This window comes from Berghia stephanieae, chromosome 3, assembly GCF_034508935.2.
Source record: "Berghia stephanieae isolate SIO BIC M18660-M18661 chromosome 3, UCSD_Bste_1.3, whole genome shotgun sequence".
NCBI classification, from domain to species: domain Eukaryota; kingdom Metazoa; phylum Mollusca; class Gastropoda; order Nudibranchia; family Aeolidiidae; genus Berghia; species Berghia stephanieae.
In genome coordinates this window covers 897,003-911,612 of record NC_088362.1, presented here as the reverse complement: position 1 = coordinate 911,612, position 14,610 = coordinate 897,003, and the positions used below count along the sequence as shown (strand labels likewise).

At 37.8% G+C, this 14,610-nt stretch overlaps 1 protein-coding gene across 6 annotated transcripts; it reads right to left on the bottom strand.

Annotated features, from left to right (window-relative positions):
• Nucleotides 1–13,304, bottom strand: LOC144966985 (SAGA-associated factor 29-like). 6 transcript variants are annotated; one of them, XM_078903683.1, is made up of 11 exons: nt 13,157–13,304; nt 12,140–12,401; nt 11,764–11,888; nt 10,455–10,530; nt 9,581–9,653; nt 9,333–9,406; nt 7,036–7,138; nt 2,649–2,834; nt 1,984–2,077; nt 653–721; nt 1–190 (listed from the first exon to the last, which is right to left on the bottom strand). In XM_078903683.1, exons 2-11 carry the CDS (start codon nt 12,273–12,275, stop codon nt 74–76), a joined length of 1,053 nt encoding a protein of 350 aa, XP_078759809.1. In that variant the 5' UTR covers nt 12,276–12,401; nt 13,157–13,304; the 3' UTR covers nt 1–73. The 6 variants fall into 6 exon arrangements, with proteins under 6 accessions (XP_078759809.1, XP_078759812.1, XP_078759810.1 ...); XM_078903686.1 differs by having other exon boundaries at nt 12,140–12,396; nt 13,157–13,274; XM_078903684.1 differs by having other exon boundaries at nt 13,124–13,265.
• Nucleotides 13,305–14,610: the final 1,306 nt, after the last annotated feature.

Genomic DNA, 14,610 nt, shown 5'->3' with positions numbered 1-14,610 from the left:
TGCGGTTCCTATTGAACATTTTTATTTATTTTAATGATAAAAAGCATTCAGTAATAGTCATGAGAGAGTTAATTCATTTTTTCTTGTCATCTTTACAAATGATGACGTATCGTTGTGCCACCATTAGGGCAGGGGAGTAGCCCGTGGCGTAAGACGTGTCTTCAAACAAAACAGAGTAGTCATCTTGGGGCTGGAAAGACAGAAAAACAAAACGGAAAAACTTCAATGTGGTCACGTTTTTAAAAGCACAATTGGAATGCGAAATAATTTAATTCTACAAAAATCTACCTCTTTATAAATATGTTAACCCAAACTGACTATGCTTATAATATAAATAAGGTCATTTTACTAACTAGTTTGGTGTTTTTTTAAGTTCCTAAGAAAGAGCATTTAATTAGCCTGATGGGCCCCAGACAACCCTTGAATTACAAATTTCACATTATGCCTAAAGAATAGTTCTATCAAATCAACAAATCCTTCAACTTGGATCGCTAAAAACCCATTCAGGGATTTCTTTTATAATATCCGGATTGGTTTTGGTTGTATTTGAGACTCTGGTATGATTAGCATAATCTGACTGCAATATTCAAAATTAAACCTCTTAAAAAAAGGAAAAGGGGGAAAATAAAATCCACCAAAAAAATAAAGTTACCTTTTGAGGGGGCTCCTCGACCAGGGCTCTGTAGAAACAAGTCGTTTGTGGGTAAAGAGCCAAGACAAGCTGGGAAAGAAATAGTGAAAGATTGAATTCATCCATGACAGTCAAAATTTTTCGAAATTAATGAAAGGGTAGCCTTATTTGTCCTTAAGGACGAATATCAGCGGCCGTCATTGTCGTACGTAAGGACCATTAGGTGTTGCTTGCACTATTCGTACTTCACACTAAAGCTGGGCAATTTTCCGTTTTTGTTTTTACTTAACTAGATTCGATTCCACGTAATTACATCCGTAGCGTCGTCAATTTTTGACCTCCTCTGTTTGTGAGTCAAATAATCAGTTGTGTGTGTATGTATTTGTTTTCAGTTTCTAATTTTTCTTGTGGGAAATGATATTTTTTTTCTTGAATGGTGATTGATTTCTTATTTGGAACTTTTTTGATATTCTCCTTTTGGCAAGTATCCCATTCAAATGTCTGCTCGAGAATTTGGGTTGACCATAGACTGGGCACAGAGGTAGATTCGTCTGATTTTCTTTGTTTTGTTTTGGTTTCTTTTTGTTTTTTTTGTTTTTTTTTGGGGGGGGGGGGGAGAAGGGGGTTGTTTCTTTTCTTTTTTTTTTTTGTTTGTTTGTTTCATTTTTTGTGTTTTGTCTTTATACTATCTAAAATGACCTAAATTCTTGCAAGCACTCTGGAATCTCTAACACATGTAAATCATTATAAGGATTAAAGGACTTAGCTGAAATGTGTAATTGAATTAAATGTGTCATTCTAGCAAGCTAGAAAACATTTTACAAATTATAATTCCGTCCTTATATTAATGACGCAGAGACGTCAACTTTAAATTTGACTCACAGGAGTTTCAGACACCACTCATAGGAATTTCAACGCCGAAAGAGGAATTTCCCCACACAAGAAAAAGGAATTGGAATGGTATTCGGCATTGTGTTTACATATTGTATAGTTCTAAATAGATAATTGATTAGAATCATATCATGATACATAGACATATTGCCAAATACAATCCCAAAGTTCCCTTATTTCAAATGAAGTAAAGCTCCAAAACATTATGGTAGTAATTGTAGTAATGGTGGTAGTGAGGATGATGTGGTGTTGGTGGTTCTAGTAGTAGTGGTAGTGATGATCTTGTCGTGGTGATGGTTGTAGTAGTAGTAGTAGTGGCAGTGATGATATGGTGGTAGCGATTGTAATTGTAGTGATAGTAATGATGATGTGGTGGTGGTGACTTCAAAATCGGTATAAAAAAATTTATTAAACAAAAACTGGGTCACAAGACAACTGGAATGATTAAAACATTTTCTTACTGTCTTTTGGGGAAACAGGGCTCCTGGGTCTGTCTCAGGATTTGCCTTCCACATTGGCAGAGGGACGACACGACGTTTACTGATAGAGTGTCTCCTGGAAAATCAAAGATTTTGTCTGAACTCATTTTGTAAATGATCGTGCAGTCATAAATCTATTCAAAAATTAAAGTTCTACCCTCTCTGCCTTAAAAAAAAATAACAAAAGAAAAAAACAAAAATGAAAAACAACATAAATACTATGGTACCACACTGATGGTTGCTATTGTTGCACTTTGAGGTTACCAATGATCTACTACTACTACTACTACTAAAAAACTTGGAAAAATAAGTACTCTTCTGTATTCACTTCCCACTGGTGTCCACCTCCCATATTCCCAGGTTCACTCCCCACTGGTACCAGCCTATCCTAGTCCCAGGTTCACTCCCCACTGGTGTCCACCTTCAATATTCCCGGCTTAACTCTCCACTGATACCATCCTATCCTAGTCCCCGGTTCATTCCCCCACTGGTGTCCACCTCCCATATTCCCAGCTTAACTCTCCACTGGTATCATCCTATCCCAGTCCCAGGTCCATTCCCCATAGGTGACCACCACCTCCTATAGTCTCAGGTTCATGATCCTCGGACCAAGCTAATATCATCCCACAAGCTATTTTAATACTTACTCTTTTCCCTCTTCTGCATCCACATCGTCCACATCGTATTTCCCTGTATGGGCATTAAAAGAAACGACCTCGGCTAGAATCCAATTCTCTTCTCCGTCCTGACCTTTGACCCTCGCAGCTACCTTGTCTTCAGGCTGGGAAATGTAGTTGGAGTCGGCTGGGACAGCACCACACAATGGCGGGGGGCTAAAAGGTGGAGAAAGACGAACAGATGATATTCAAACAGATATTTGATCAATTAACTCACTGACTGCCATGAACAAATGATATTCACACAGATATTTGATCAATTAACTCAGTGACTGCCACAAACAGATGATATTCACACAGATATTGATAAATTAACTCACTGACTGCCACAAACAAATGAATTCACACAGAATTTGATAAATAACTCACTGACTGCCACAAACAAATGATATTCAAACAGATATTTGATCAATTAACTCACTGACTGCCACAAACAAATGATATTCACACAGATATTTGATAAATTAACTCAGTGACTGCCACAAACAAATGATATTCACACAGATATTTGATAAATTAACTCAGTGACTGCCACAAACAAATGATATTCACACAGATATTTGATAAATTAACTCACTGACTGCCACAAACAGATGATATTCACACAGATATTTGATAAATTAACTCACTGACTGCCACAAACAAATGATATTCACACAGATATTTGATCAATTAACTCACTGACTGCCACAAACAGATGATATTCACACAGATATTTGATAAATTAACTCAGTGACTGCCACAAACAAATGATATTCAAACAGTATTTGATAAATTAACTCAGTGACTGCCACAAACAAATGATATTCACACAGATATTTGATAAATTAACTCACTGACTGCCACAAACAAATGATATTCAAACAGATATTTGATAAATTAACTCACTGACTGCCACAAACAAATGATATTCACACAGATATTTGATCAATTAACTCACTGACTGCCACAAACAAATGATATTCACACAGATATTTGATAAATTAACTCAGTGACTGCCACAAACAAATGATATTCAAACAGATATTTGATAAATTAACTCACTGACTGCCACAAACAAATGATATTCAAACAGATATTCAGAGATGCCAACTTAGAATTTCGCTCACAGGAGTTTCAGCCACCACTCGTAGGAATTTCAATGCCGAAAGAGGAATTTCCGCGCACAAAAAAAAAAGGAATTGGAACGATATTTGGCATTGTGCTTACATATTGTATAGTTCTAAATAGATAACTGATTAGAATTACAGTGTATATTATGAACATAAACACATTGCAAATTACAATCCCAAAGTTTCCTCATTTCAAATGAAGTAAAGCTCCAAAACCTAATGGTAGAGATTGGAGTACTGGTGGTAGTGAGGATGATGTGGTGTTCGTGGTTGTAGTAATAGTGGTAGTGATGATGAAGATGTGATAGTGGTTGATGTTGTAGTTGTAGTGGTAGTGATGATGATATGGTGGTGGTGGTGGTGGTTGAGGTAGTAGTGGTAGTGATGATGATATGGTGGTGGTGCTGGTTGAAGTAGTAGTTGTAGTGATGATATGGTGGTGGTATAGTGGTTGTAGTAGTTGTGGTCGTGATGATAATGATGTGGTGGTGGTTGTAGTAGTGGTGGTAGTGATGTTGATGTGGTGGTGGTGGCGGTAGTGGTGGTGGTGGTTGTAGTACAAATGGTAGTGATGATGATGTGGTAGTGGTGGTTGTAGTAGTAATGGTAATGATGATGTGGTGGTGGTTGTAGTAGTAGTCGTGGTAGTGATGATAATGTGGTGGTGGTGGTTGTAGTAGTACTGGTCGTGATGATGATGTGGTGCTGGTGGTTGTAGTAGTAGTGGTAGTGATGATGATATTGTAGTGGTTGTTGTTGTAGTATAGTAGTAGCATTAGCAGTAGTAGTAGTAGTAGTGATGATGATGATGATGTGGTGGTTATAGTAGTAGTGGTGGTGATGATGATGATGATGTGGTGGTGGTGGTTGTAGCAGTAGTAGTGGTGGTAGTGATGAAGATGAGGTGATGGTGGTAGTTGTAGTAGTATTGATAGTGATGATGATGTGGTGGTGATGGTGGTTGTAGTAGTGGTGGTAGTGATGATGATGTGGTGGAGGTTGTAGTAGTGGTGGTAGTGATGATGATGTGGTGGAGGTTGTAGTAGTATTAGTGGTAGTGATGATGATGTTGTGGTGGTGGTTGTAGTAGTATTAGTGGTAGTGATGATGTGGTGGTGGTGGTTGTATAGTAGTGGTAATGATGATGTGGTTGTGGTGGTGGTGGTTGTAGTAGTGGTAGTGATGATGTGGTGGTGGTGGTTGTAGTAGTAGTGGTAGTGATGATGTGGTGGTGGTGGTGGTTGTAGTAGTAGCGGTAATGATGATGTGGTTGTGGTGGTTGTAGTAGTAGTGGTAGTGATGATGTGGTGGTGGTGGTTGTAGTAGTAGTGGTAATGATGATGTGGTTGTGGTGGTTGTAGTAGTAGTGGTAATGATAATGTGGTGGTGGTGATGGTTGTAGTAGTAGTGGTAGTGATGATGTGGTTGTGGTGGTTGTAGTAGTAGTGGTAGTGATGATGTGGTGGTGGTTGTAGTAGTATTAGTGGTAGTGATGATGATGTTGTGGTGGTGGTTGTAGTAGTATTAGTGGTAGTGATGATGTGGTTGTGGTGGTTGTAGTAGTAGTGGTAGTGGTGGTTGTAGTAGTAGTGGTAGTGATGATGTGGTGGTGGTTGTAGAAGTAGAGGTCGTGAAGATGATGTGGTAGTGGTGGTTGTAGTAGTAGTGGTAGTGATGATGTGAAGCTGGTGGTTGTAGTAGTAGTGGTAGTGATGATGATGTGGTGGTGGTTGCAGTAGTAGTGGTGGTGATGATGGTTGTAATACTAGTGGTAATGATGAAGATGTGGTGGTTGGAAGGGGGGGGGGGGGGTATCCTTGGAACAAATTGACCTCACCGGAATTTGACGGAAGTTGCCCGGAGCCCGGAATTTTTTCGGTGAAACCGGAGTTTTGGCATCACTGAGATATTTGATCAATTAACTCACTGACTGCCACAAACAAATGATATTCAAACAGATATTTGATAAATTAACTCACTGACAGCCACAAACAAATGATATTCACACAGATATTTGATAAATTAACTCACTGACTGCCACAAACAAATGATATTCACACAATATTTGATCAATTAACTCACTGACTGCCACAAACAAATGATATTCAAACAGATATTTGATAAATTAACTCACTGACTGCCACAAACAAATGATATTCACACAGATATTTGATAAATTAACTCACTGACTGCCACAAACAAATGATATTCACACAGATATTTGATAAATTAACTCACTGACTGCCACAAACAAATGATATTCACACAAATATTTGATAAATTAACTCAGTGACTGCCACAATAAATGATATTCACACAGATATTTGATCAATTAACTCACTGACTGCCACAAACAAATGATATTCAAACAGATATTTGATCAATTAACTCACTGACTGCCACAAACAGATGATATTCACACAGATATTTGATCAATTAACTCACTGACTGCCAAGGTTTTCACAATTACAAAGCTGCTGACTGCCGAGGTTTATGCATGTCTTTAAAAAATTAACCGTGTACACAATTATTATGATAATAAAACAGTTTAAAAAGCAAACCCGTTTGTGCTGTTCTTTCAAATGATAATATTTGTATTGTGGCATTTGGAATGCGAGTGTCATCCCACTAGACTACATAGCAATAGGACAAAGGTTGGGTCAAGAGTGAGGTTCAGGTTCAACACAAAGGTCTTTGTGATCCGGGTCATTCGTCGACTTCGTTTGCTTATATTTTTTTTTAACTTTAAAAAAAAATATCTCTTTTAAAATTGGTATGGAAAGTGGTAAAATCAGTATATCGGTATATCAGAATTTTTGCCAGTAAAAAAAATCTGTAGGATCAGCAGGTTTGTGAAGCATGCCTGAAGCCGAAGTTACCTGATTAAAGGCGTATAGTTTATTTAGCAAAAAATCCAGTAAGAGTCATTTAGTGTGCTTGAGACCGAAACGTACTTAATAACAGCATTATCTGCAAAAGCAACATATAAAACATTTTGGAAAACCTTTGATTTTGTTTTTAATTGCTTGTTTTAGATGAGACGGATTCAAACCTGAAAGTTTCAATCATTGAATTCATTTTCTTTTAAACATCCCATTTCCTCATTTACTTTGAATTAAAATGAGAAAATAAATTGAAGTCTCATTGAAGTAAGCCATTCTCCAAATGTGTCCAAAAGCAAACTATGTCTCTTTGATGTGTCAAAAAGCAATGTATGTATGACATCATTACAAAGAAAGACTTACTTTTCCCCAGGCTTGCTGACCCATAATGGCAAAGTTGTCGCGTTCTGTTGTAGTTGAGACATGAGAACTCCCCTACGCATTATCTGTTTTGGACGGCTGGAATCTAGAGAATTATTAGGACAAAAAAAACAAAACAAAAATTTAACTAAACGGATGTGACAGGAGGAGAACATTCCCACTGCACTCCTGGGTACCTTCATGACATGCTTAAATTCTAATTCCCATCCAGATATCTGAGATCAAAGTCTGATAATCACATACTTGTGAAGCCAAAAATGACTCGCAAAATTGGCAAGCATTCATTTGAATATTCGGCACCCCTTATCTGGAACTCCCTTCCAAGAAATATCAGAGACAGTAATGATGCAGAATTCTTTTTGACAAAAACATCTTTAAATGTTTCTTATTTATATGTAGAAAAGTGAGTGGAGCAGGCACTTATGTTGGTAACAACAAGATATGAAGTGAATAGAAAAGTGCCAGAAGACAATAGAGAATAAAAATTTTTTGCGGCGGTGGTGGGGTTTGAACCTGCGACCTTATTGGTACGACAACTCCGCCTGGCAGGTGAGAGCGTGGCTCTACCGTGTGAGCTATCCACGAACACAAAAATATTCGTTTCAAACTCAAAGTCATTACTAGATCCCTCTCTCACCCACTTCTTGAGACTGCCGATTCGTTCGTACACCACCATCGCGAATAATTTTGACCAGCAGTTAAGCTTAATAGCCAATATTCTCAACACAAACATATAACATAGAAACGATTGAGACATTGAGTATGCTCCGGTGTATGGGGTGAATTTTTAATTCAGAAAAGTGAGTGGAGCAGGCACTTATGTTGGTAACAACAAGATATGAAGTGAATAGAAAAGTGCCAGAAGACAATAGAGAATAAAAATTTTTTGCGGCGGTGGTGGGGTTTGAACCTGCGACCTTATTGGTACGACAACTCCGCCTGGCAGGTGAGAGCGTGGCTCTACCGTGTGAGCTATCCACGAACACAAAAATATTCGTTTCAAACTCAAAGTCATTACTAGATCCCTCTCTCACCCACTTCTTGAGACCGCCGATTCGTTCGTACACCACCATCGCGTGGTAGTGATGATAATGTGGTGGTGGTGGTTGTAGTAGTACTGGTCATCAGTAATGACTTTGAGTTTGAAACGAATATTTTTGTGTTCGTGGATAGCTCACACGGTAGAGCCACGCTCTCACCTGCCAGGCGGAGTTGTCGTACCAATAAGGTCGCAGGTTCAAACCCCACCACCGCCGCAAAAATTTTTATTCTCTATTGTCTTCTGGCACTTTTCTATTCACTTCATATCTTGTTGTTACCAACATAAGTGCCTGCTCCACTCACTTTTCTGAATTAAAAATTCACCCCATACACCGGAGCATACTCAATGTCTCAATCGTTTCTATGTTATATGTTTGTGTTGAGAATATTGGCTATTAAGCTTAACTGCTGGTCAAAATTATTCGCGATGGTGGTGTACGAACGAATCGGCGGTCTCAAGAAGTGGGTGAGAGAGGGATCTAGTAATGACTTTGAGTTTGAAACGAATATTTTTGTGTTCGTGGATAGCTCACACGGTAGAGCCACGCTCTCACCTGCCAGGCGGAGTTGTCGTACAATAAGGTCGCAGGTTCAAACCCCACCACCGCCGCAAAAAAAATTTTTATTCTCTATTGTCTTCTGGCACTTTTCTATTCACTTCATATCTTGTTGTTACCAACATAAGTGCCTGCTCCACTCACTTTTCTGAATTAAAAATTCACCCCATACACCGGAGCATACTCAATGTCTCAATCGTTTCTATGTTATATGTTTGTGTTGAGAATATTGGCTATTAAGCTTAACTGCTGGTCAAAATTATTCGCGATGGTGGTGTACGAACGAATCGGCGGTCTCAAGAAGTGGGTGAGAGAGGGATCTAGTAATGACTTTGAGTTTGAAACGAATATTTTTGTGTTCGTGGATAGCTCACACGGTAGAGCCACGCTCTCACCTGCCAGGCGGAGTTGTCGTACCAATAAGGTCGCAGGTTCAAACCCCACCACCGCCGCAAAAAATTTTTATTCTCTATTGTCTTCTGGCACTTTTCTATTCACTTCATATCTTGTTATTTATATGTAACACTGTAGAATTATTTTGCTTTGTTTCATATTGCATGTTTGAGTGGAAGTAGCCACGTTACTGTTAAGCGCTTTGAGCTTGTTGATAGACAGGGTTAGGCGCTATATAAAAACCATATATTATTATTAATAATAATAATACTAATAACAACAACAAACCATGATTTTGTTTTGCAGACTTTTCTTGTAACTTCTTGATGTCTTTAATCAGTTCCAAAGCTGTTCTTATCACCCTGGGTTTTAGAAATGAAAATATGGAATAAAATCATTTTATTTCAAAGTTGATAATAAATGAAGGATAAAGAGAAATATCAGGAAAAAAAGACCAAAAACAACAATCAGATATCATAAATTGTGATTTTTAACATGCAAAATGTTAAATGTGACATAGTCAAGTCCAGACTTACTCTGCTTCTGTTTCTGCATCAGTCGTCGCTGCACTGTAGAGAGTTTTCAGCTTTTGTCTGTAGTATGGAGTCACTACAGAAAAGAAAAATCAATTCAAAAAATTATGTGGATTTTTTATGATGAAACGAAAAATATCACAAAAATATTCATAATTTATTCTTTTTAAATAACAAAACATCTAAAAGAATTGGGCACACCTTATAAAGGAAAACAAAATAAACTCCCATCTCTTTGTAATTGTAGGCTTTGACTTTGATGATGGATGACGATATCAAATAACCTGACTTGAACCTTCCTCTTCTTTCAGCTTATCCCACATTTTGCAGGGTTGCAATGACGAATGCCACATCTCCATGCATCCCATTTCATTGCATCATCTTCCTCCAGGCCCAATTCTTTCATATTGTCCTATACCCTATCCATCCATCTAGTCTTCGGGCATCATTTTTTACTCTTTCCCGCTAATTGTATATCTAATACTTTCTTTCCTACATACTCCCTCTCTCGTCTCTTAACTTGTCCAAACCATTTCAACCTATCTTCTCTCATCTTTATCAATACATTCTTCACTTCAACCTTAAAATCTGTTCATTTCTCACTTCATCTATTCTTGTCCAGCCAAGTAACCACCTCACTCTTCCATTCTTATCTTTAATCATCTTAATATCTCTCCTATTCTTGTCCCTCTGTACCGCTATTCTGAAAATATTTTTCTGCCCTTCTTTACTTTCTAATTGCTCATATATACCTTTGAATGCCTCGGAATTTGATTTTCCTACAGCTTTTTGCTTCTCTCTTTGCCTGTTTATTTCACTGAGCTTGAATATCTACTCTTAGTCTTAAAGTTTTAGCAGATGGAATAACAATATTTACCTTTGCCTTCTTCCATCATTTTCTCATGGGTTTTGCGTATATTTGTCAAATTGTGTTCTGCTCTGTCCCTCTCAACCTGGATTTCATTAAAGAAAGTTCATTAGTCTTTGTCATATGAACCAAAGGCCTTATAACTTACCATAAAGCCATCTATTATAGCTGAAAAAAAGTTTGTAAGACATTTATTGACTTGAGCATTCTGAATGTAATAAAATCAAAAGACCTCTTAACCTTAATCACGAAAGAATGATTCTCCATTCTCAATCAATTTGTTTTTTTTTCTCCCAAAAGTCAAAATGATACCAAGACAAAAAATGAAAATTAAGTGAAAAACTGATATTGGTCCATCCTCACCTAACAACCCCACTTCCTTCTCCTTGTTATACAGTGGGGTACCCTCACCTAACAACCCCACTTCCTTCTCCTTGTTATACAGTGGGGTACCCTCACCTAACAACCCCACTTCCTCCTTGTTAACATGGGTACCTCACCTACAACCCACTTCCTTTCCTTGTTATACAGTGGGGTACCCTCACCTAACAACCCCACTTCCTTCTCCTTGTTATACAGTGGGGTACCCTCACCTAACAACCCCACTTCCTTCTCCTTGTTATACAGTGGGGTACCCTCACCTAACAACCCCACTTCCTTCTCCTTGTTATACAGTGGGGTACCCTCACCTAACAACCCCACTTCCTTCTCCTTGTTATACAGTGGGGTACCCTCACCTAACAACCCCACTTCCTTCTCCTTGTTATACAGTGGGGTACCCTCACCTAACAACCCCACTTCCTTCTCCTTGTTATACAGTGGGGTACCCTCACCTAACAACCCCACTTCCTTCTCCTTGTTATACAGTGGGGTACCCTCACCTAACAACCCCACTTCCTTCTCCTTGTTATACAGTGGGGTACCCTCACCTAACAACCCCACTTCCTTCTCCTTGTTATAATTATAACCCTCCTCATGGAATGACCTGCTGCACTGCTATTTTTGTGTGACAACATTTTTACTTTTATTAAAATCACCTAAAATATCCTGTTTTTTCGCCTAATAACTTGCTTTTTTTAAAACTGTGTAATGAATATAAAAATTTTAATCATTTAAAAAAAAAATACAGACCTTCTGAATCAGAAATTTGGGTCACTGACAATATTTGCAATAGAATTGGAAATCTTGCAATTTTAATCAACAAATTTATATAGATAGTTGCTTAACAGTACTACAAAACAAGCAATCCAGGTCAAATTTCTTTAATAATCAGAACAGATCAACATTTTCAAACTCAAAGCGCTTCCTTCCTTCCTACCTGAATGCCTTTCATATTCTGAAAAAGCTGGTCCAGTCTAGACTGTAGCATTTCCTTTGATGTCACTCCACTCTTTGATTCTTCGAGTGATGAGGATGAGCTTGATGACTGGCCATTCGGTGTTCCTTTGAATATAATTTAATATGAAGGTTATGAAGAATGAAGATATTGTTGATATTTATTCACAATGGAATCATCAATCAACAGATATTTAGACATGACATGATCTTGACTACTTTCTGCTCTGAACTTTCTAGAGCTATTCTTATTTATCTAACTACTAAAATTGATAAACTGTAAAGTTACTGGTTCATTTTAAAATTTTATTTCTTCTTTTAATTAACTCATTAGTAATAAATGAATACATTCAACACACCTTTATCAGCCTTGGCATCATTGGATCTTGCTTCAGACTTATCTCCCTTCTCTGCCTTGGTATCACTGCTATCAACTTTTACTTCAGATTTCCCACTGTCTACCCCAGTACCTTTTCCTTTCGACACTCGAGGCATTTTACTGACAAGGAGTGCCTTTTCACTTTTACAAAGTAAGTGAGGATCTTCCGTAGAACTGGATAGGTTGCTGTTCAAATGTGAATTTACACCTGGGATGGGTAGTCTTCCACTTCCACTCCTGTACTGTAAGAAAAGTGTAAGACTAAGACAGGGAGGGGAGGGAGAGGGGGCTATCAAATGTTACACCTTTTTTCAAATGAATAATCATACTTATTTGACTATTCCAATGTATATTTTATATGAATTGTTTTACATAGGTCATTAAGACAAATCTGAAGTGGTGTTCTGCTACTTTAAATTTGAAATGTTAAATCATTTCAACCATCAACCATAACTGTGACTTCTTCTGGACCGACTGTTTTGGCTAGGGAGACCAAGATTTTGGCTTCCCAGCGTAAAACCGTATTTTCGTTTATGAAACTGTTTCTCTCTGTTTGAGAGTTGAGAGACGCGTTTTTTTTTTCTTCTATTTATTTATTGCTTGGTTGTTGTTGTTTTGTTTTTTTTTGTTTTTGTTTTTGTTTTTTTTTTTTTTGGGGGGGGGGGGGTTGTTGCTTTTTTTATTTGCCAATCTTGTTTGTTTGTTTAAAGCTCATGCCATGCGCCCCCAACCACCTCCCTCAAGATTTTGGTCTCCCTAGCCTCTACCAAGAAATAAATCATCTCTCGCTCGGGGGGGGGGGGGGGGGGGGGGGGGGCTCGAGTCCGAATAGCCACAGCAGTCATTTGAGTCATTGTGTCAATTGTGTTAGAGTTAGATAGTGTTATCTTTACTTATTTCTAAGTCTAAGTGCAATCTTCTCGAAATTGAATAAATGTTAAACTGAATATCATGAGTAAAACACCTCAGCTTAAAGGAAATTTGGAATGCTTTTAACCTATTTTAAAACCAAACCGGTCTTGTCTTTCAGCTCTCTCGAAACTCTATGAACCAAGAGAAGAAATTAAACTCGAGATTCATAGATATCCAAACAAAGGTGACAATTCAAACTGTTGGAACTACAATGATATTTGACGACGAATCAGGAAAAGAAAGTGTGTACTCCGTACATCAGTATACTGAATACACACATGTGTATTCCCAATAACGGAAGAGATTATAAGGGCTAAACTGTTTTACAGAGCGCGAGAATGTGAGGTGACCGGCTGTTTTAGCACAGTGTAACTGTAACCGGGGTGGGGTTTAGGGGTTTGAGCTCCTTTCCAGGCATATTTTCTTTTTTTTTCCCTTGGCAAAAATTCTTAATTTTCAACTTCAACACTTTGATACCATTCCTGGTGACGCAAGACTGGAGCATTTTGATCGACTTTTATTTTTTTTTCTTCTTTATTTACTTTTACTCACAGTTATTATTTCTAATTAGGACATAGTGAAGAATTTGGATATTAGAGACTCTTTTCCTGAAAAAAAAACAAACTGTAGTTTAATTCGTTCACCTGTAACTAGGGTAAATAGGAATGAATTTTAAGTTGAATGGTGTGTTTCTCTTATAATACCAGGTTCATGCGAGGTTTGTTGGGACAATGACGACTATGCACTTGGTGAAATTGTCCAAATTCAATCTGACGTAATTTGAAGACAAGAAATCTTCTTTACTTTAAAAAAAGAATTGCACAATTTAATTACTTTAGTACTTCGTTATGATAGTTGTTGAAATTAATCCAATAGATAGAATGCGCTTGGCCAAGGAGTTCACAACATTGCCATCCGGAAGTATAACGGACCAACACACAAACTCTGTGTAACCATGATCTTTTACAGTCTGGTTAATACAGTTTAGTGAGAACTCACAAACGCGGATGGCAAAAACAATAACAAAGGCCTGAGTGACGTCATCTTCGAACTATCTATAGGTAAGCTATTGAGCCAAGATTTATTGCCTTGTGTATTCCTTAATAGGACTTCATTGTTTTTAAATGTTTGATTGCGCTTATAAGACATTGAGGTCATTTTACGACGAACAGAAAGGAAGAAAATGGGATACCAGTAAAAAAAAAAAAAGTCTTACAAATCATATTAGCACACGGTAATTAAAAAGAATGAGGCAAAGGGAATTGGTTCAAAAAGTGAACAGATATAGATTCCAATAGCAGACCATCTGTGTACTTAGTTTGAGATCACCTAAAAGTCTCATCCAGACACAAGCACATCATCATTATCATTGCTTTTTTCACCCTGGGTCAGGGTATAGGCCACAGACAAACAGTTTTCACCCTTCTCTATCCTGAGATAACTTTTTAAACTCGTTCCATGTCTTATCACGTTCTGTATATCAGCTTCTTTAATTCTTCTCCATGTCCCCCGTGGCCTTCCCCTTTATCTTCTGCCCTG

Bases quoted from the DNA above. Each gene is read 5' to 3' on its own strand.
- LOC144966985 (XM_078903683.1), bottom strand. From the start codon at position 12,275: ATGCCTCGAGTGTCGAAAGGAAAAGGTACTGGGGTAGACAGTGGGAAA. The intron at 9,654-10,454 runs GTAAATATTGTT...TCTTTTCTGTAG, and splicing joins AATGATGGAAGAAGGCAAAG to TGACTCCATACTACAGACAA. The intron at 191-652 runs GTAACTTTATTT...CTGTCTTTCCAG, and splicing joins TCGAGGAGCCCCCTCAAAAG to CCCCAAGATGACTACTCTGT.